The sequence below is a fragment of the Danio rerio genome, chromosome 5 (genome assembly GCF_052040795.2).
Source record: "Danio rerio strain M-AB ecotype USA chromosome 5, GRCz13ab, whole genome shotgun sequence".
Classification (NCBI taxonomy): domain Eukaryota; kingdom Metazoa; phylum Chordata; class Actinopteri; order Cypriniformes; family Danionidae; genus Danio; species Danio rerio.
Window position 1 is genome coordinate 40,068,610 of NC_141025.1, and position 23,788 is coordinate 40,092,397.

Genomic DNA, 23,788 nt, shown 5'->3' on the forward strand with positions numbered 1-23,788 from the left:
CTATGTAAAAACTAGCATATTGACAACACAAAAAATTACAACAGTCTAACAGCCATATCATTTATATAGTAATTTACTAATTTGTTAAATTTAATATTAACCTCACTTAAAGAGACTTGTGGGCACAACGTTTTTTTATTGTTTTTTTTGTTTGTTTTTGTTTTAATTTTGAAGACCACCACTTAGAGATCTTATTTGATTGCCATCAAGGTGTCAGAACAATGGCAGATTGCTTCAAGGGGTGCTCCACTAAAATATCATATTTTAAACTTTAGTTGATGTGTAATGTAGCTGTGTGAACATAAACATCTGTAATGTAAATATCATGTAATACACTCAAAGTTCAATGCAAAGGGAGACATTGGCTTTTACAGAGTTAGCTTAGCTAAGCCTACAGTGAATGATGTTTGGGAACTACAAAAAAAGATCAAGGTTAGTGAGATCACAAGGGCTTACGGTTACGAACATTCACCCAGCACATACACCCCCACAGCAATGGTGTGTGGCCCGAGGCGCTGTTATGTTGTAGCAGAGAAAGCTAAAATGTGGTCCAAACGCTGCTTTTTCCACAAAGCTTCTTCTGTTTCTGTATTTGGCCCTCTAAAGGACACAACACAAAGAGAGATGTGCTTAAAATTAAACTTTAATTATTCCAGAGGATTAAAAAAATAAATATAGCTAGCATTTGACAAAGGAGAGCTTCCAGAATCTATCATAGTACAGTGCTGGATTCGGTTAAAACTCCTCAAAGAAGGAGCAGCTCCAACCATAATAGATGAAGCTGTGGATTGTGACCCCCAACCTGTGAGTGTTTTTCGTTGTAAAAATCAATCCATTACATGCATAGTGTCTAGCGTTAACTGTTTGTTGTAGCAAGGATGTAAACAATGGGAAATGCTGTTTGGCATTGCTAACAATTTATCTACAAATTCATGTATATCCATCCAAACTGGTTTAAACACCCACAATCTTCACCAGCGATGCAGTGTCTCTCTCTGCGCCCGCTTTTCGTGCGTTGCAAAAGATATGTGAATGTTTTATATTAATTACTAATGCGTATTTCGACACTTATTTTAGAGAGCAGGCCTATTTTGTTTTAGAGAGCAGGCGTGAGGTTCAGCTGTGTCCTCTGTGTCATTTTCTGCTTGTTTCAGGCACAAACTGATACTGCTAACAGCTACTCTGACAGTGTTTACACTGTGCAAAAATGCATGCTTTTTGGCGTGTGAAACTTTTCCTAGTGACGTGGAGCTGATCCATATATCATTCATTTATTCATTTTCTTTTCAGCTTAGTCCCTTTTTCAATCTTAGTGGAATGAACCACCAACTTATCCAGCATTTGTTTTCACAGCAGATGCACTTCCAGCTGCAACCCATCTCTGGGAAACATCTACACACACATATTCACACACATACACTACGGACAATTTAGCTTACCCAATTCACCTATACCACATGTCTTTGGACTGTGGGCGAAACCGGAGCACCCAGAGGAAACCCACGCGAACACAGGGAGAACATGCAAACACCACACAGAAACGGCAACTGACCCAGCCGAGGTTCAAACTAGCGACCTTCTTGCGGTGAGGCGATTGTGCTATCCATTGCGCCATCGTTTAGCCCCGATCCATGAATAGCACCGCATTATGTTAGCTGACCAATCAGAGCCTCCTGAGGGCGGGCCTTTTGGAGGAAATAGGAAATATGACAGTTGTTTTCATGTTTGCTGAGTAGCTGTATATAAGAGTAAGATATATATAAAAAAAAAATAACGTAAACAACTGAAGCACACATTGCTTTACATCTTATAAACACAACTCTTAAAAATAAATAAAGACATTTTAAAAACATTTAAATTATGATTTTACAGATGTGTTTGCCGTCACTAGTAGCACAGATATTACACACATCTGCTTATAGGGGAGTTTTAGAGTCATGACGTAAATAGCAATTCACATTGTGCCTCAGATTCAGCTTGCCCCTCTCTCTCTCTCTCTCTCTCTCTTTATGTTTTTCTGATTGCTTTAAAACATTTGCTTTTCTTAGCTATGTTTGTCCCAAAAGGGTTTTATCTGCTTCACACTGTCATAACCCATCATCTGTGTTTTTTTTTTCTTTAGAAATTCCAGAATAATTCTGCTATTAAAATGTTCTTTCTCACTTTACAGTCTCTTGCTCCTGGGAAGGCCGTGAGTACAGAGATGGGTTGGAGTGGACGTCAAGCCCCTGTACAAAGTGCCGGTGCAGAAACGGACACACTGAATGCCTGGTGGCTGAGTGTCAGCCGGTTACATGCAAAGTGGTCAGTAACAACACTGAACTGTCAGCTGGGCCTTGTGTTTTGATCTCTCGGCAACTGCAAAGGCAAAACACAGAGCAGCTTGTCTAGATGTGTAAATTGCTGTTATCTCACACAGCATCTTCGCACTTTAAAGAAAAAAATACACTTAAGATGGCTGCTGTGGTGGCCAGAAGTTTATTATTTAAAAGAATATGATAGCAACATATTTGAATTCGAAAAAAAAGATGTCCAACATGTTTTTAAAGTGTCTTTTTAATAGCTGGAAAATATGTATTTAATTTAACTGGCATACCATTAAAATGTCAATTTCATGAAGGACTAAAATCTGTTTTGCACCATTATGAAAAACAGATCAGCTTAAAAAATGAAAGACCCATTATAAATCAAAGCTTATCATAGCACAGAGGAAATGTCAGTTTAGGGGGAGTTTCAGCAAATTATAAGATGACTTACTTGACTTACTTGATAATGAGAAAGCCACATAATGAGTAAAATCTGATCACAAGTAGCTCACAGAGAACTGAAGGAATGTCAATTTAATTGTTTTCTCTGTGAATTAAAAGACAGGTGATAATAAGAAAGCCACATGATGAATCACATTTAAAAGTAATAGGGTTTATGCACAGCTAGCGTTTCTTCCCATACCAATAAACTTCCACTGAATGGTTAATGTGACTTTTTAAAATTTTATACTGTTCCTTTTACAGCATCGATGGTGTAATGTGATTAAAATACAATCAGTTAAATACACTGCAGCATTCATTTAGTTTTAAATGAAGTTGTAAAACGAGATGAAAAGCCTTTTACACGCACGTGCCATCAGGATCAGCAGTCTATCACAGAAACTCCATTGAAAATACTGGGGTAAAATAAATGTCAATATTTTAAAGGCATGAAACAGGAAAAAAATGTAATTTAATGCAGTGCTTTTTGTACATTTTGAGACCCACTTTATATCATATATCATTCAGGCAGTGAAGATAGCTGATTTTTAAAGAAAACAGACCTTAAAACTGCCGATTTTGTAGCATACAGTTCACCAGAAGCGAGGTTGCTAAAATATTAAAAGTTCTTCTGCACACTTCTGCATAATTATTAACAAAGAATTGAAGGAATGTGAGTTAAACAAACTTTCACTTTAAATGATAAAATTTACAAATTTTTACCTTCATAAATTGCACATTCAACTATAAAGTTACATTGAATTTATATTCATCATCATCATTTAATATAGGAACTTGCCATGAACCAATTAACAGGTGTTTACATTTTTTTTTTCTAGAGTTTTACTCAACTTTTTTTCAACAATTTTAAATATCACAAGTGGAACCGAAGTGTTGTACAAAGAAAGCAAACAGAAAAAAATCAGATGATGAAGACAACTTACAAGACATTTTTTAAAACAACAGAAAGCAAATAAGTTTTTATTGCACTCTGGAATAAAGCCAGTGTTGGAGAAGATTTTAACAGACAGTGGAAGGTCATTGCAGAGTCTAGGAGCTGCAACAGAGAAAGCTCTAACACCTTTATATTTTAGCTGAGAACGCAGAACTGCAAGCACAAAGAGATCAACTGGCTTCTCCATATCTTCAAAAATAAGGATGGATTTGAGTCTAGATATTGATCTAAGGAGGGGAAAAAAGATTCTGAACAAAGTGATAGAAAAAATAGGCCAGTGCATGATTTTGTTTTTTGGGAAGTGATTGAATTGTTTATAAGCATTGCTTACAAATTAAAGGAATATTGACAAATGGGCGAACTTAACGGTAAAAACGATTAGCACAGATACATCATTATTACAAGAACTACTATATACATATAAAATTAAGAAGAGTACATTTTGATTTCATGGCAGCTTTAAGGTCACAGTCAAAGAGTTTCTCACATTAAACAGTTTTTTTCACACCTTATTACTGAATAACATGACTTCTGTTTTATCCTCATTCAGTTGGAGAAAGTTATTTGTCAAGTGACACCTCACCTCTGACAAACTTAAAGAGACCCTTTATGATGTTACAGTCTTTTATTTTATAATTGTGGTCATTTCTCATAGTGTAATTCTGATTTATATGTTGTCAGCTGAAAAGTTGTTTAAACAGCATGCGGTTTGTATTCTTTCTATATGCAGAATGAGAACCTGGTGGTTCATCCAGGACAGTGCTGTCCACAGTGTGAGCCAAATCCCTGCATGGAGGCTGGGAATGAGTACAAGGTAAGCCGGAAAACTGATTAGAGGAAGGTGAAATATACACAGAGATCTGAGGACAGAGGAAGATTGAGAGCGACAGATGTGATAATGCATGTATGTATTATGGAAGACCTTTTGCGAATGGATAGAGTGGGTTAAAGTGCGCTCATCATTCATATTGTGACAGATGAGGAGTTGAAGAAAGAGCTGTGTGTGTGTGCTGTCGTTTCTGCCTTTGCCAATTCCCTTCCTTCCGTAAAGAGTTTCTCTTTACCCTGTATTATCTTTTGATTCTCTTTCAATCATTCACGTTGTATACAGTTGAAGTCAGAATTATTAGCCAGCCACCCTTTGAATTTTTTTTTTTGAAGTATTTCCCAAATTATGTTTTACAGAGCAAGGAAATTTTAACAGTATGTCTGATAATATTTTTGCTTCTGGAAAAAGTCTAATTTGTTTTATTTTGGCTAGAATAAAAGCAATTTCTAATTTTTTAAACACCATTTTAATGACAAAATTATTAGCCCCTTAAGCTATATTTTTCTTAATAGTCTACAGAACAAATCATCATTACACAATAACTTGCCTAATTACCCTAACCTGCCTAGTTAATTAACCTAATTAACTAACCTAACCTAATTATCCTAGTTAAGCCTTTAAATGTCACTTTAAGCTGTATAGAAGTGAACTTGAAAAATATCTAGCAAATATTATTTACTGTCATCACAGAAAAATAAAATAAATCAGTTATTAGAAGTGAGTTATTAAAACTATTATGTTTAGAAATGTGTAGAAAAAAATCTTCTCTCTCTTAAACAGAAATTAGCACAAAAAAATAAACGGGGGCTAATAATTCAGGGGGGCTAATAATTCTGACTTCAACTGTATATTAATCTCTCAACTGACTTTTCATGAGTTTGCTCAACTTGCGGCTTTAGTACAAACAGTGCTTGTAGATCGCTGAAGCATTAACAACGTAGCTGTGAACAATAGTAAGCTGTGTAAAGTAAATTAAAATAACCATAAGTGAATAAATTAACTGTAGTGGGGAATAAAATTAAGTATTTGCTATATTACATAAAACCAATTATGGGCTAAAATATGAAACGCAGAGTTAGAGGAATAGTTCAAGCAAAAATGGAAAAGCCTGGATTATTTACTCACACACTGACTCAGTCACACAATCTCATTATAACGTGAAGCGGGGCACTGAAAAGGGAGGTGTGGATCCAAGCACAGGTTTATTAAGCAGAGATGGTCAGGCAATTATCAACACAGGGGCAAACAGATGTACACAAAAAATCCAGAGTCGTAGACAAAAAGGCAGGCAGCAGACAACGTAAAACAAACAAAACAAGGCAAGGTTAAAACCCAGAAGGCAAGGAAAACATCGTAATGCTCACAGTAAATTTTACAAGACTCAGCCAAGCCTTTGTGTTTGTGTGCTGTATAAATAGTCCAACTAATCAGTCTTTGAGCAGCTTCAGTTGTGTGAGTGTAATTAATAGAGACTTGGAGCGGGTGTGTGTTGCATGACCAGACTTGTAGTCCATATACTGGTGGAATTGTAGTTCTTGTAAATGTGAATGTTCTCCAGCAAGTTTGGGCTGAAATTTGGGTTGTAATACTCCAACATTTATCATTAGTATCTGACTGCAGACTTGCATATTCAAGCTGAAACATTCTGTCTCAGACATGCTGTCTCAGACACAATGCACTCAATGGAGCAAGTGAAGTAACTATGAGGGGTAGGATTAGGGTCGGGGTTAGGTGTGTGCATTAAAGGGTCACAAAACACCAAAACACATTTTTTAAGATGTTGACAGTCATATATGTGTCCCACATTGCCAAAACCTCTATTAAGACACATAAATTTGACAAAAAAAAGTGAAAATTGGTTGTCTTTGCATTATTTTGAGCAAATTCGTTCTTCCGGTTTGAAAATAAATTTTGAAGCTAGGAATTCTAGCGTGGAGACAAAACGTGAAGCCAATCACCTCGGAGTGGACCCACAGAAAAATAATAAACAAAAGATGCACTCTAACCAAACACCCAAATAGAACTACACTAACTACTAACTACACCTAATAAAATAACCGAAATAAAAATACAAAATCTACCTCTACCTTCCTAACTAGTTGTGAAAACAGAAAAAAATATTTACAGAAAAGAAAAACGTGGTGTCCAACCCCTACTGCCTCTTACCTTGTACAATATTTAATATTTACAACCAACAAACAAACAAACAAACCATAAACAAAATAATAGGAGGGGGAAACACGAATGGATATACAACAAAATGTCAAAACTTATACACCAACACGTGAAACACAATCAACAATAACACTTAGCAACAAGCATAGTTTTATCGCACACCAAACTCAAAACAACATGCCAACCAAAAATCACTCTCCCGCCCCATGCCCGTTTTCCCTTTCTAAACGATGCCCTGGGTAACTTCATCCAATCCAATGGCACCTCATCTGCATAACTAGGGCGGGGCCTGCAGATGTAAAGAGAGGGAGAGAGAGAGAGACAGACAGACATAGAGACTCACACACCTGCCAACGCAACAAAAGACATTGCATGCAACTCCACTTGCATCTGCACCTGCTCTGCTTTTAGAACCTTCTGCCTTTTTTTAAAGTGCACACACTTAAATGTCTCTGTAATAAGTGCCAAGCACCAGAGCCAATAAACACTTCTATTAACATGATAGTTAATTCATATCAATGTTTTTAGTGATTATTTTTAAAATGATTTTGTTTGATCCCCTCCGTCCTGATGATGTTGTAACATCTCTGCAATACCAGGAACTCTCTTTAGATACACAGACCGACGTCCCCATAATCTCTCATCAGCATGTCATTTCAGGCTGTTTCTCTTTTGGCGCGTTTGAGCAATCACGTCCCACTCAGCAGAATTCAGCTCTTTTGATCATTGTGAATTGTGTGAAAGCAATGCAAGGATTTTGAGAGGATAACATTCACCAGTCTTTTCATCTCCTACTTGTCTCGTTCTCTACAGCGTCATCTGAATTTGTCATTTATGTTAAATTAATTATGTGCTGTAATGTGTTCTTCTGCTAAAGCTTTGAACAGCTTTGAGATGCCATCTGAATTTTCAAAACTGCACAGAGGCATCAGTGGTGTAGCTAATTTTGTCATTTTACTATATGTATTTTCTGGGAAAGCTCTATATGTTGTCAAGCCATGCCAAACTGCAATAAGGTCAATTAAGGCACACTGGTGTATTCGCTCCATTTTTACAAACATTATAAAAAAGAATTATAGTTCCCTTTTACTCATGTTACAGTAGGAAGGAATTTAAAATATATTAAAATAAATAAAAGTGGCAATCACTATTTACATTTATTAATAAACTCAAGCTTAAAAAAAACCTATACTCTGTTTGCACCTGGTATTTAGATGCTTTTATCAATCTGATCAATCCAAGTGGATGATACTAAATGGAGGTGTAAACCAAGTCTGAAACCACTTTCAGAGGTAATTGAAAATGCTGCATGATGTAAATTGTCATGTGTTTCAGAATCCTTCTTTCTGCTTACAATCTCAGCTCCTAAACATTACAGACATGCACACTAGGTAGGCAGTAGTGTTAGTGCCCTTCTAAAGAAGAAAAAAAACTACCTTGGTCACTGTAATAACTTGAAACTGAAATAAGTAATGATTAATCAAAAATTACTGAAAATTAACAAATGAAAATCAGATATTGCTTTCAAATTGTGTTTTAACAGAAGCCCCGAAAAAGGCAAACTAATGTGGTTAATGTGCGTGACACACTGCGCCACCGTGCCTCCCTAAAAACAATACCTTAACATTTTTATTGTTTAAATTTTTATTAAACAGGCATCACATCAATCACTTTAAATAGTCTATACACGTCATTAACCATAGTTATTACTTTCTAAAACAATGCAATGCACATGAACATGAACAACTGACCTTGTAAAACATTTAGCATCCGTGTACTGCAAAAAACAACAACAACATAATACCTTATAGCAAGTAATTTTCAACCAAGGTTTAATGTAAAAACAATAATAATAATATGAATTATATAATATTTATTTATTTATAATAATATATAAATATAAGTTTATTTATTATTATATGCATCTTTTATAATATCATGCATTATATAATCATATAAATATTATTAAATGTATTAATGTTAATATATTAATATATTATAATAATATATTATGTAATAATAATTTTCCCAGAGATGGGAAAAAAAAACTTGCTGGATAATTTGGCGGTTCATTCCGCTGTGGCGACCCCGGATTAACAAAAGGACTAAGCCGACAAGAAAATGAACCTCAGTTCAAACCTCGGCTCGGTTGGCGTTTCTGTGTGGAGTTTGGATGTTCTCCTTGCCTTCGCGTGGGTTTCCTCCGCTTTCCCCCACAGTCCAAAGACATGCGGTACAGGTAAATTGGGTAGGCTAAATTGTCCGTTGCTGGATAAGTTGGCGGTTCATTCCACTGTGGCGACCCCGGATTAATAAAGGGACTAAGCCAACAAGAAAATGAATGAATGAATTTAGAAATTTTGCACATTAAAGAATATTTAAAAAGCTTTCAAATTTATTATGCTTATATCTGATAATGCTTAAGTTAAGTTTTCTCAGTTCCCTCATCACCATTCTCTACTATTAACATGCTTTAGACACATGACCACTCAAAAGTTGTAAATACATATTACTGTAAGTCAAGATTACTTGAATCTATTAAGTTTAATAACTTTATGTGCAAAAAAGTTGGGATTACTTGTTTAAATATTGTGAGGTAAACAGATTTATTCATAATAAATTAAGTGCATTTTATATTAGTGAGAACAGCTATTGCTCTTTATAGAATAAAAAAGCCAGATTAAAACACCGGCTCTAAACAGGAGCGTGTCTCACTCATCTGCTTGTGATCCAATCACCTAACTTAATACCTTGCATGAAAAGGGCTTAAAAAGGGGGAAATATGCGACATAACGTCTCTCGTGTTCACACTTTGCATGTTTTGCTTGCGCTACGTTAATTACATATTGCATAATTGCATATAAATCTTCTTGTATTGTAAGTCACAACCTGTTCTAGGTGATACAAAAACATTTACTTGTTTTCCAGAAACAGGGCTCATTTGGAAACACACAAGCCATTTGTGTACATATTCCCTAATGTCACTGAATTCCTAAAACTGTCTGCATTTGTGTTTTTAGCATGGCGAGCAGTGGCAGAGGAGCAGCTGTACAACCTGTGTGTGTGATCGTGGTCATTCTCACTGTCAAACTGAGAAGTGTCCTCCTCTCCATTGCGATAAGGTCAGCAGAAATCCATTACATTATAACACTTCAAAGAGAGTCACTTGACCAGTAACAGTACTGAGAAGATGAAGAAGAAGAAAAAAGCTGATCACTAACTGACATGTCTTTCACAGTTTAATGCAATCTCACTTTGATTTTCACGCTTCTTTAGCCTGAAAAGTGGCAGGATTTCATCATCCAAGATTGTTTGCACCATACATTTAATATTTTGTCTGGTGCTCTGGGGTGTTTTCTATCTCAGTCTTTTGCTTTCATATGAAATTTATGATCTTATGTAACTGTGCTTTAGAACAATACTCAGCAGGAACAGACCCTTCATTTTTATATCTTATACCTTAATAAGTATGAATCCTCAAAGAGCGTGAAATTGCCCCATAAATTCAAAATGAGAATTTGATGGCTTTTAGTTCACGACTGTTAGCTAGAATCCATCTATAAGCTAGAAGTTGACAACTTTCACTTGTAGCGGTTACACAGATTTAAAACTTAGTTTTCTTCTTTTAGTCTGCTGGCTGTGTTCCTAAAAAAGGGACAATCTAATTGCTTTTAATTAGCCATTGTGTTCATAAGCTCAACAAAAAGATGTGTGATTGGTTATTATTCTGAGATCTGTAAGAAATCAACTTGCGTAGATTTAAATGTGATACTATAAATTGAGTTTCCATTCATTTTTATTCATCCAATTATTTTCCTTCGGCTTAGTCCCTTTATTCATTAGGGGACCCTTTTTACAAGACTGTATAACACATTTAACGGTCATCATATTCTTAAATCCTTAAAAGTATTTAATATTTGATTTATAAAAACCAAATGATCATATATATTATTTTTTATTTACTTTTATTTTTTAATTATTATTTTTTATTTAATTTGTATTTATTTTATTTTATTTTCTGATAACATATTTATTACATTTTAGAATGCATGATATGTTGTGTTCTCCTCAGGGTCAGACGAAGGTCAAGCGAGCCGGCCAGTGCTGTGAAGACTGTGCCACATCTAAAGGCAGCTGCCTCTATGAGGGCATTGTTCGTTACCATGGCGACATGTGGAACGGCACAGGCTGTGAGTTCTGCATGTGTGAACGGGGTCAGGTGCTGTGCCAACGGGTCGAGTGCTCCAGATCAGAGTGCCCACGGGTATGTGTACACACCTTATAGAGAGCACATTTCAATGCAGAGCCTTCAGCAGGAACACACGTTGATCTATTCAAGCTGAGCTGTTAGATGCCCTATATACCACCATTAAAAAAATATGTTGACAATTAATAGGGCAAAATATACCAGGCCAGTCTGAAATCTTGATCTATGTAGTCATTTGTCCCAGTTATGAGTTATAACTTTATCCAATCAATATATTCACTGCTTCTCAATTAATCATAAGGACCTTTGAAAGCTTGGGCACTGTGGCGGAGATTTATCACTTATTAATTGTATTTCTGGCCTGAATCCAGGATAGTTACTGTAAAGGTTATTCTTTAAAGAAGGAAATTCTGACTTGAAAGAGTTTTTGAAAACATCTCTGGGGTCATGGCAGAAGTTCATAAGTTTATTCATGGGTTTCGGTCACATGAATAGTGCAGAGACCTGGAGGGCCGAATATCTATCGAAATGCAGTACAAACCTGTCAAGTTTCCATTTGTTTCAAGCCACGGATATTTAGATCACCTCTCAAAAAGCAAAAAAAGCTTTGAACGAAAATGCAGGGTTTGGCCCTTTGTGGTCCCTATACAGCATCTGCTGCAGTATTTCAACATCAAAATCCCTGACTCATTTTATTAAGACAGTGATATTAAATGATAGAAGTCACTGGACCCTTTTCACAAGACTGTCATGATACATTTAACGGTCATCAAATCCTTGAAAGTATTTAATATTTGATTTATAATCATGCCTTTTTTTATGTATTACAGTTTTTTTTTACAATTGTTTTGCCACAAATTTCAGAATTAAATTAGAAGTATTTTACATTACTGTATGTAAGAAAGCCCAATCACAGCACCACAACAGACCAATCTTAGGCCTGGATTCACATGGAGCTATTTCTTCTCTTAAAGTTTTTTACAATCGTTTTGTCACAAATTTAAGAACCCTGGTGTCAATTTTCAAAACTCTTGACACAAAATTCACCACTATTACCAGAATTGCACATTTTTGCAAAATCTCTCTTTTTTAAATGCTTGGATATAATACACACAAGTCAAAGATACTGTGTTCATTGAACTAAGATCACCTATTCAATAGAATACAATTAAACATCAAATTGATTCCATTTCAAAATGCAACTCAAACATTATATTTAAAATAAATATGTATTCATTTACTTAACATAATGTTATTATCAACTGATACAAGCATTTAAAATAATAAATAACTGTTGCATTACTCTTGATGTGTAGAAACTGACGTACAACATTACAGATGATGAAAGTTTCAGGATAGATTGAATGACATCAGTTACCACAGAAGATGGCTTAACTGGACTACATTATCTAAAGATTTCATCTTGATTCATTTTTAGTCTATATTGTTTTTTTGTTCCATGTACCACCTTTACAGACAATGTTTTCATATTTTACATTACTGAACTGTATGTAAGAAAGCCCAATCACAGAAGACCAACATCAGGCCTGGATTCACAATGACAGAAGGTTCTTTCCAAGATTTTTGAGTAATGAAAACATTGTGATGTAGAGGAGAACCTGTGACCAAATCCATAAGACCAGACTGATGGAAGCACAGATCCCAAAACAGAAATCTGATGTATAGAAATACATGCAAATGACATATGTGACATAATAGTTCATAAGAATTTTAGATACATAAAATATGTCATACACGTCAAAATATTTAAATTTTCAAAATTTTTGGAATTACATCTGTGCACCCATATGTTAAATGTGTTCGCCATATAAAACAATCAGGCTTTTTTTTTACGTTTAATGCATAACAATATTGGTTACTGGGACTCTTAATAGAAATTATAGAAATTAGAAGTTTGGACTTTTTTGTATTGTGAAGAGTAAAGCTGCAGTCACATTAGAGTTTGAGCTTAAACAAGCCTATTAGGCATTTTAAAAAGCGAGCGATTGCTTCATGTTTTAAATTTATATCCAGAGAGGTCATGTTTTGATCCTCGTTTGGTCTCACGCAGTCAAGTGATGCGGTTTCGCAGGTCAGAGTTCACCCTAGCTTGAACTTTGCACCACTGCACCCTGCGAAACTTGACGCATGACCCTGCGTTTCCGGTCTGACGCATTTGCGTGCGTATGAATGGATGTCTATGGGAGGAAAAGCCCAGTGTGACTGCAGCTTAAATAGTGAAAGAATGTTAATTTTTGGGTTCAATATATCCTTAAGTAAAGTTTCACAAGCTGATTTCAAAAGCAGCACATGATATGATTGAACGCGGCTGGTCTGCCATCCGTAATCATTAGTCAGCCAATCGGATTAATCCAAACTCACTATAAATAGCCCATCTAGCCTTACGCCCTCATATTCGTTCTATGAAGAATTCTCTATTCACCCCATTTTCCCCATTTCCCCTTTTACCAAGAAGAGCTTATGAGAACTACCTGATCTCCTACCCCCTTACATGCTGGTGCCCTGGGCTCAATTATCTCTGAGCTTTTGGTTCTCTTCTGGGACAGCATGCCAAACCTGCTAATAGTATCAAGTGATATCTAAGTGTGAACTCTTTGATTTTTTTTTATTTTTATATAAACTGGTGTATATACTTTAGTTGACTTTTAAATAGTGAATAGTTTCAAGCAGCTGTTTTGGTTAAACTTTTTTGCAGAGTCCTGCATTAATCAAATGCATTAATCAAATGACAGCTGATGTTCACTGAATTCGAAGTAATAGAATGTCTGATTAAACAACAGCGAAGCATAACAGATGCTTCTATGTCATTTTGAAAAACATTGATCAAACCGTCTCTCCCATCTGTAGTTCCATATTTCACTGACATCTGCTGATCTGCATGTAAGACCACCATGACTTTGGCAATTGTTACGCAGAAACCAAAGATTCTCCCATGAATGTAAATGACTATTGATAACAGCCCCCTATAAAGAAGCTCTGAGGTACAATTGGAAATGTGATGTAATTAGAGATTTGTGGCTCTGTGTCAGACAGCTAATCATTCCCCTGGGGCTGTTTTCATGCTGAAATTAAATGAGCTCAAATTTCGCACCTTGTGCCAGGGAGAAAAACTGGTCCATTTGCCTGGAAAGTGCTGCCCAGAGTGTAAGACGACAACCAGTTCCTGTACATATTCACAGCCAGACCAAAAGGTATGAAGCGTTTGTTGTTTTCTTGTCATATATAATGACATTATATATACAACTATGGGAAGAAAAACAGAGATACCTGTTCTGCTTTTCTGGGTTTACTTGATATTTCTTCCAAATCTAAAAAACAAATGTTGCTATTTTGAGCCGTTTTGATGCATGAAATAGCACAAAAATAGGTATGAAATTTACTTTAGAAGTTATTAAAATTTAACCCTGATGTGACATTTCGTCACCTTGGAATTATAAGGTTCTGTCTGTGTTCTGAATGATTTTGAGATTTAGAACTTCAAAGTTTTTGCATTCCATAGCAAACAGTATGTGTGTAACCTTTGTTTTTTAAATAAAAAGTTGTAAAATGTAAACAACTTATAAAAAAAAACATCCCTTAATGTAAATAAGCTGTCATTTAATAAGAATATGTCAATAACTCAATTTTGACAAAAATGTCAGATAGAACCTTATAATTATAAGGTGACGATTTGTTATTCTGACCAATAACAAATGACATTTTCTGAATTGTTCAATAAATAAAATAATTCATTTTGTAAACAAACAAAAAACATTGCCTTTCTATTTGAATGTTGTCATTTTTTAAGTATTCCTCTGGTTCAAAAGCTGAATTTTAGTAGCATTACTCTAGTCTTCAGTGTCACATAATCCTTCAGAAATTATAAAAATGCTAATTAGATGTTTTGGAAACATTTATTATGTTAATCAAGATTAAAAACTATATATAATACTATATACTAATACTATTAAATGCTATATACAACAGTTCTGTCTGGTTTTTTAATCTGATTGGCCGTGAGATATTCTGCAAATAACAGCATTCGTCCAACCTCTCAACCCTTCACCCTTTTGTATTACTCCGCCCACATACAGCGACAAGCAGAGGACACTTTACAGTTTGACAAATATTGCTGCTGTTAGACCATAGATATATACATTAGATGTCGCCTAGAGGAATGCGTCAATAGAGCCGCCATTTTACTACAGGGTAGCGCTCCATTGAAATGAATGCGAGACCAGGGTACAGTGGAGGACTGTGTCCATCCAAAGCCAGAGATATACACATATACACATATATCTACCTGTAAGATCAGGAGTTTTCCTGGATGTTAGTATGCAATTTAATTTTTTTTTTATTACGAAAATTATCATTTTACATCACTTTTCTACATTGATGGATCAGTGATCGCACTGGCATTTCTGACAAAAAGCTTGTGTTTGTGTGTATGGAAATGTACTATCGACCCTCCCTGTTAAATTTGATCTAATCCGTGTCCTGAAACACACCTTCTCTCCTGCTTTCACTTCTCATACTGACGGAGGGTGCGACTCCGTTATGAACAACTCATTCACTAACTGACAATAATACACGTATCTGGCACTGCAGCATCTCGTTGTCATATTTATTTTGCATTGTTTGCTGATTTTATTCAACAAAACTAGCATAAGCCGAGTATTTAGTGCGAGTTGGAGCTTCTTTGCCTTATGGTGAATGCTGTAGTAAGTGACTGTTATCATCAATAACGTTACCTGATTAGCACAAAAGTTCAGAACATACAAAAACGTAAAAAACTTAATCTTACCTATAAAATGTTCTGCCTTTGTGCTTTGTTTTCTTTGTTTGCTCGTTACTACACCTGTAGAAAGTGCTAAAGTCCTGCATCTTCACGTAATAACACTGTCTTGTCTGGTGCGGTTGAATGACATTTGTCCTGGGAGCACTGTACCAATGTGGCGGCGCTATTGACGCATGCTCAGGGTCCCTATGCGATATCTAGTGTATATATCTATGCTGTTAGACAACATAATGTACTTTTGAAGCTTTTAAAGGCAAGAATGTAGTTGTTTAGGTTGCAACTATGCAGTTTATTTAGAAGGATAGTGCCTATTTTAAAATATTTATAATTTCTGAAAGTATGCCAGCGACCATTAGCCTATTTTTGAGCAAAGACGGTTAACGATGTTCATCCACAAGATGGCGACAGAGAGGCATATTTTATTCAAAGATAACAATGCAAATCCAACTCGATCTATTTTGTCAAAGCAAGTCTCCTTGTATAATATATCTACTGAAAGACAAAAAATATCTTTACAAACTGTATTGTAAATAAATCAACATTTTAATGTTACCATTGTTATTATATCACAATAATATTACAGATATTCATTTAAAAACTGAATTAATAAAAATGTACACACTTTCACACAAGTCAATAGATAGACTTAATGATGGGCTAAAAATCTGCGAAAATCTGCAGATTTCTGTTCACGCAGATTCTGTGTGGCCCTTTAGACATTACGCTAGAGAATCATTCAAACACTAGCTCTAAAGTGATGTTAGTGAATGAGCAATGGCTTCTGCTGTTCGGACATCAGCTGCAGATGTGAATGAATGTTGGAAGAAAATAGTTCCTCTTACAAAAGGGTTCTGAGACTTGTGCTTGATTTTCTCTTTTATACACATGATTATTTCAAACTATTGTATAAGTGTGTGTGTGTGTGTGTGTGTGTGTGTGTGTATACACACACACACACATATATATATATATATATATATATATATATATATATATATATATATATATATATATATATATATATATATATATGTGTGTGTGTGTGTGTGTGTGTGTGTGTGTGTGTGTATTATATATATACATATATATATATTTTATGTATACATACAATTATTTTTTAAATATAAAACAATTTTATAATGTCTCATGTCACTTTTGATTAATTAAATGTGTCTTTGTTGATTAAATTAATCAATAATAGTTTCATAAGAAACTCAACACAAGCCTTTGAACTGTAGTGCTTTTGATAGTAATGAAGAGCGCCATGCAAAATCAATACCACAATCAATCAGTCTGACTGTCTTTGTCCATTTAGGGGCAGAAAGCCATCAAGAGTTTTAGACGTCTCTCTGTAAGTAAACATAAACATGGTTTGCAAGATCAATAGACTCTGTTAAATCAGATTTTTGTCTAAGATAAATTGTGTGTTTGTGTTTTTGTCTTTCGTCGTTCTCAGAATCTAGAGATTGTCAGAGAAGGGTTGTGTCGAGAGTGCCAGTGTCAAGAGGGTCACGTGACCTGCTACCAGCACTCCTGTCCCACCTGTCCACTGGGAACACTAACTATACCTCACCGGGAGCAGTGCTGTCCCGACTGCAATCCAGGTGAGGAGACCTGCATCCATGTTTGTGCCTAACAGCAATGATGTAAGAAGCTACCATATTTAGGCAAGGCAAGTTTATTTGTATAGCACATTTCATACACACTAGTAATTTAAAGTGCTTTACATCAACAGGATTAAAGAAGATAGGTATACAAGAAAATAAAAGTGTCAAAAACTATTAAAAGCAGATAAAAGCAGATTAACGTGTGCTAAAACAGATAATAAAAGAAAGAAAGAAAGAAATTTACTTGATCCCAATGATCTGAGTGATCTGTTAGGTTTGTATTCAGTGAGCATATATGTTATGAATTGAGGTGCTGGGCCATTTAGTGATTTATAGATAAGTAATAATACCTTAAAATCTATTCTGAATGTAACTGGGAGCCAGTGTAAAGGCCTGAGGACAGTTGTGATGTGCTCTGATTTTCTGGTTTGGGCCAGAATTCCTGCAGCAGCATTTTGAATGAGCTGTAACTGTCTGTCTCACTTTTTGGGAAGGCCAGTAAGGGGTCCATTACAGTAATCCACTCTACTGGTGATAAAAGCATGAACAAGTTTCTCTATGTCTTCACTGGAAACAAAGCATCTCATTCTTGCTATGTTTTTGAGATGATTGGAAGCTGATTTAGTTACTGCATTGATATGACTACTGAAATTCAAATCCAGAATCACACCAAGATTCTTCACCTTATTTTTTTGATGTTTGACCCATAGAGCCAAGGTATACGTTCACCTTGAGAAACTTTAAAGGAATGATTCATGCCGAAATATAAATTAACTCACATTTACTCATACTCTGTCGGTTCTAAAATGCTTCATGAGTTTCTTTGCTGAACACAAAAATAATTATTTAGATAAATTAAGGCTGGTAAATTTAATTTAATTTAATTTAATTTAATTTAATTTAATTTAATTTAATTTAATTTAATTTAATTTAATTTAATTTAATTTAATTTAATTTAATTTAATTTAATTTAATTTAATTTAATGAAATATTAAGTCTTGTCAATTATTTATATTCTATAACTCTGATGATTTGAAGTGCTTCTTTTATCCTCACTGGTAAGTCACTATGGATAAAAGCATCTGCTATATGATTAAATGTAAACATAAATGTAATGCCTGCCAGTTTTCAACATCCTTGTGTTTAACTGAAGAAGTACAATGTATTTTGCTCCAATAAAATCAGTCAGAAAAATAATACTTAAAATTTACACAAGAAAGTTTAACTTATTTACATCAAAATACATTTAATCATTTAGCAGTTGCTTTTGTAAAAGATGAAAAAGATCATTAAATTACTCTACCTCATTATTATATGGTTTAAAAAATGTATTTCCCTGAAAATCTTTCTTTATCAGCCCCTAAGGAACAATTCCTTGACCATAAAGACAAAACCCAGTTGATCTCAGTGGAAGAGGGCTGAGAGTTATAGTATTAGATTATGTTCTGGTTAGATAACACGGTTCTTTAGCTCTGCAGCACCCATGAGACTCAGATCCGCTGTATCTACTAAATTTCCCCAGTGACTCCAAGAGAGGCTCTGAGAAGAAACATACATCTTACTCTCTTTCTCTTAGAAAAGAAAAAATGTTTATGTTTACATTTTGCCTGCCTATATAGATAAACAGTTTGTTTATATGAAGCGAAAAGAGAAATTGGGCATCTATAAGTGTGTGGGTTGACCGCTTGGCATCTCTGTGTTTATGCTTATGAGATTATGATAATGTGGCTTCTAAATACAGCACTCAAATAGTATAATGTCTTATAAGCTTTGGACAAGAATTAAAAACAAAACACAAGCACATAAACACAGGTTTGTTTTTTGTGAATTGTAGGGACATTCCATCAGCAAAAAGGTTTTTATACTGTACAAACTGTACATTCTAACACCCTACAACAACCCTACAACTAACCGTTACAGGAAAGCTTGTTAATATTTACTTTCTCAAAAAACAGAAAGAAAAAAAACTCATTCTGTTTAATACGTCACATTTTCCTTGTAACGTCTGTGTTATTCCCATACAACTTTGTTTCCTGATACATGTGTGTCACAAACACACACACACACACACACACACACACACACACACACACACACACACACACACACACACACTAGGGCTGTGCAAAATGACAAAATGTAATGTATGAACATAATAAAAAGTCAATTGTTTTATATTATCCTTGTTTATTTTGATATATATATATATATAATTTATTTTGTGATGTTGAAGTATACCAATACACTGGTTATGGTAATATGCATTATTTCTATTTTTTTCGTAATCTTACAAGCATCTATGGGAATGCAGGCATATATGTAAATTACAGCTTGGTAAAAAAGTTATTAAATAATTGTAATTTGGCATTTTTTGCAATATTTTATGCCTGATGTGCAATCATTGGTTTTTGAAAATTGTTTTATATTTTATTACTATTTATTATCTATTTCTACTATTAAACATTTTCTAGTTTTAAATGAACTGAATTTATCAAAGTATATACTTTAAGTTGTAAAAAAAAGAAATAGTCATATGATCAGTGTGTGTGTATATATATGTAAACTTGTGATTGTTTAAATTTATAGAAAATGTACACTCAAATTTACACTCAATAGCAACTTTATAAGGTATACCTTACTAGTACCGAATTTGACCCCTTTTATCCTTCAGAACTGCCTTAAACTATCGTTGCATAGATTCAACAAGGTACTGGAAATATTTCTGAGAGATTTTAGTCCATAATAACATGATAGCATCACGCAGTTGTTGCAGATTTGTCAGTTGCACATCCATGGTGTGAATCTCTTGTTCCACCACATGCCAAAGATGCTCTATTGGATTGAGATCTGGTGACTGTGGGGGCCATTTGAGTACAGTGAACTCATTTTCATGTTCAAGAATCCAGTCTGAGATGATTCGCGCTTCATGACTTAGCTCGTTATCCTCTGTGGTCATAAAGGGATGGACGTGGTCAGCAATAATACTCAGGTAGGCTGTGGCGTTGACACGATGCTCGATTGGTAGTAATGGGCCCAAATTGTGGCAGGAAAATATTGCTCAGGCACACACGCTTCCTATGCAAGTAATTTCATTTACAATCGACACCTGCACCTGTCACGTCATTTGAAATCAACACAAATAAACCAAAAGTAAGTTTCCAGTTCGTTTGCGTTGCCAGTGACGATGTTGTCAAATAATTCTAAGTAGCCTACTTCCATTGTACATGACAGACCCCCCCCTCCTCCGACGCCCCAAAAAGCAGTTAGTATATCATTAGATGATTACATGCTATGCTATGATGTAAATTTACCAAAGCAGGCTACTATTACCATTCATACCAGCAAAGCTTATTATTTATATCAACTAAATATCAGTCTAAATATACACACAAGGTATTCTTCCACAGTTATGAATAAAAAACACCAGGCAAATTTGAATTTTAGTTTTTATTTTAAACATTTCAAAGAGTTGTAGTATTACAACTAACAGATATGCATTATGGACTTACAGCAATGATTCTTGAACGATGAAACTATTCTTTATAACTATTCTTGATAAGTTAGGACGTCTGTGCAGGAGTCTTTACATGATCCTAGCCCAGTTTTATAGGTCCTCTAAACATGTTGAGATCGACTCGATAAGGGAACGTCTCGACTCGGAAAAAAAAGCGACTCAGATGATGTGTAACATTACTGCAGAGCTGTTGTAAGGCAAGCATTCGTGGTTCGTTACGATCTGTTTACGTAACTATAGCAACTGTGGCGCCCGTTGCCATATGTTGCCAGAAACCACAGTGAAACGCTTAGAAAAGAAGGCACTTGAGTAAGGGTGACACATAAGAAGTTTGTTTTAACGATCTTAATGAAATCCGTTATTTCTGAGTATTTTACGCCTCAGATACACCCTAAAGTTAAGTTACTGAAGGACTTTCACCCCGGTGGCGATTGTAAATGACGTCACTTGCAGAGGAAGCGCGGTTGCCTGAGCGTGCAAGTCTGAGCGTGCAAGCCTGGAGGTGCAGGTGCAAATCTGCAGCCAGGCTCTATTGACACCACCACCAGCCTGAACCGTTGTTACAAGGCAGGATGGATCCATGCTTTCATGTTGTTGACGCCAAATTCTGACCCTACCATCCGAATGTTGAAGCAGAAATCAAGACTCATCAGACCAGGCAACGTTTTTCCAATCTTCTATTGTCCAATTTTGGTGAGCCTGTGCGAATTGTAGCCTCAGTTTCCTGTTTTTTAACTGAGAGGAGTGGCACCCAATATGGTCTTCTGCTGCTGTAGGTCATCCGCCTCAAGGTTCGAAGTGTTGTGGGTTCAGAAATGCTCTTCTGCATACCTCAGTTGTAACAAGTGTTATTTGAGTTACTGTTGCCTTTCTGTCAGCTGGAACCAGTCTGGCCATTCTCCTCTGACCTCTGGCATCAGCAAGACATTTGCGCCCACAGAACTGCCGCTCACTGTTAATTTGATCTTTTTCAGACCATCCTCTTTAAACCCCAGAGATGGTTGTGCGTGAAAATGTCAGTAGATCAGCAGTTTCTGAAATACTGAGACCAGCCCATCTGGCACCAACAACCATGCCACGTTCAAAGTCACTTACTGCAAATCACCTCTCTTTCACATTCTAATGCTCGGCTTGAGCTGCAGCAGATCGTCTTGGCCATGTCTACATGCCTGAATGCATTTAGTTGCTGCCATGTGATTGGCCGATTAGAAATTTGCATTAATGAGCAGTTGTATCTAATTAAGTGGCCGGTGAGTGTATATCGTTGTCATTGACTTAGCCCTGACACACACGCACACACACCTTCTATGTTTATAAAAAGCATTATTAATCACATATGGTAAGTAGCAGCTTGAGTGTTGCTATAGCGTGTTAGCTGGTTAATGTCCAGATTTGATCAATACGGCGAAGGCAGTGTGAATGCATTCACAGCCACTTCACCATTTGTTAACTTGACTGCCTGTTGTGCGGAACAGAAGGAGCGCAGCATCACTGTTTTATCAGATACTTTGTCGGAGGCGTAATGACTTGCAGTGCTACTGTGAGAAATGCTGCGATTCAGAGGGATTTACTAGCTAGCGACCTTGTTATAATACATTTGCACTCAAAACAAGTAGATTTTTCAAATCGATAGGAAGTCTCAAAGGTCAAAGCAGTAAAAAATGCTTACTTCAACTGGAAAACGGAGGGCTGGATAGTTTTTCACCAAGAGTTATCGATTCGCACACCAAAGTATTTAATTAAAAGTGATTTATGGGGGGATGTCAGGAAATAATAAAGACTTAGGGCTTTCATTTTCTTCTTACGGATTTGAATCTAGGCTTGTGCTCAAGTCCAGAACTTGTGAATGACCATCAGATAGTCAACAGTGCACCTTTTTGTGTGCTACGCTGCCCTATTTCTATGCCTTATGGATGAAGCCAAACACCTGCAGCCCAAAGTTCTTAGCAAGGGCTTTACCAGCTCATTAGAGACTGTAATTAATGCTTGTGCCAAAGAGTGGTGCCAAAGAGGACTATAGTTAGAGGCGTGAGTTTCATTTGGACCATGTGGAGATGCTATGAGTGCCTTATTAGTATCAATGGCTGGGTGGGAGATAGAGTGGTTCATTTGCATCACTATGGATGAACTTATAATCATGTCAAGCAAGCAGTGGATATGAAAAATTATTGAAGAAATCATGTTGACAGTAGGCATATATCAAACACAAATAAATGAATGATATTTGTTATGTTACATAGGATTTCTGTTTAAAAAAAATTAAATGTTATTTTTTAAAATTTTCTTTTGGTGTTTAAAAAAAGGTTGATTATTAGTTTTTCATACCAAACCTTGATACATTTTATTCAAAATAAAACAAAATTTTAAGCAAAACAAAGAGAGAGTCAGCAAAAAATATATGATGCAAAAAATATTTTACAGCACAACTGTTTTATATAACAATAGCTAAGAGCATAAATGTAAACATGTAAATTAGAAGTTTAAAATTATAATACTTTACAATAGCAGTGCTAATTTTATTAAGTAAATGTAACCATAAAAACAATGTGTACATGGTTGATAATAAATAATTAATGCAATGCATTTCCAGACAATCCACAAAACACAATTTTAACACTCAAACAACATTTGATAAAACAAATAGTTGCACTTTTAACAGGTTATTAGCTGTTCAGTATTCTCTAATTGCCTAAAACACTTTCTTAATTGGCAAAATGAATCAAAGTATTCACAATAAATATTGTATTCCTAATTTTAATAGGTGAATTAAGTCATTTTTGACATTTGGTTTTGTGCGATGCTTTAGTAAAACACAAATTTATTATCACAGCTGCGAGTCAGTTGATTCTTTCGCATTAGAGCAGAGCTGATGATAATGATTGGCGAAGTCTGTGAATGATGGTAATTAGTCGAAATGAGTGTTTGTAAACAGTTGCTTGATGTGTCCTCAGAGGAG

The 23,788-nt window shown here is 35.4% G+C and overlaps 1 protein-coding gene across 1 annotated transcript in view; it reads left to right on the forward strand.

Moving 5' to 3' along the window:
* The window catches only part of fras1 (Fraser extracellular matrix complex subunit 1), a gene marked incomplete at its 5' end in the record, with an annotated part of 190,295 nt that overhangs the window by 3,958 nt on the left and 162,549 nt on the right, over positions 1 to 23,788 (forward strand). Inside the window, 6 exon segments of the mRNA NM_001130840.1 lie at positions 2,171 to 2,304; positions 4,433 to 4,516; positions 9,727 to 9,828; positions 10,779 to 10,970; positions 14,040 to 14,078; positions 17,168 to 17,315. Coding sequence (NP_001124312.1) covers positions 2,171 to 2,304; positions 4,433 to 4,516; positions 9,727 to 9,828; positions 10,779 to 10,970; positions 14,040 to 14,078; positions 17,168 to 17,315 — 699 coding nt within the window.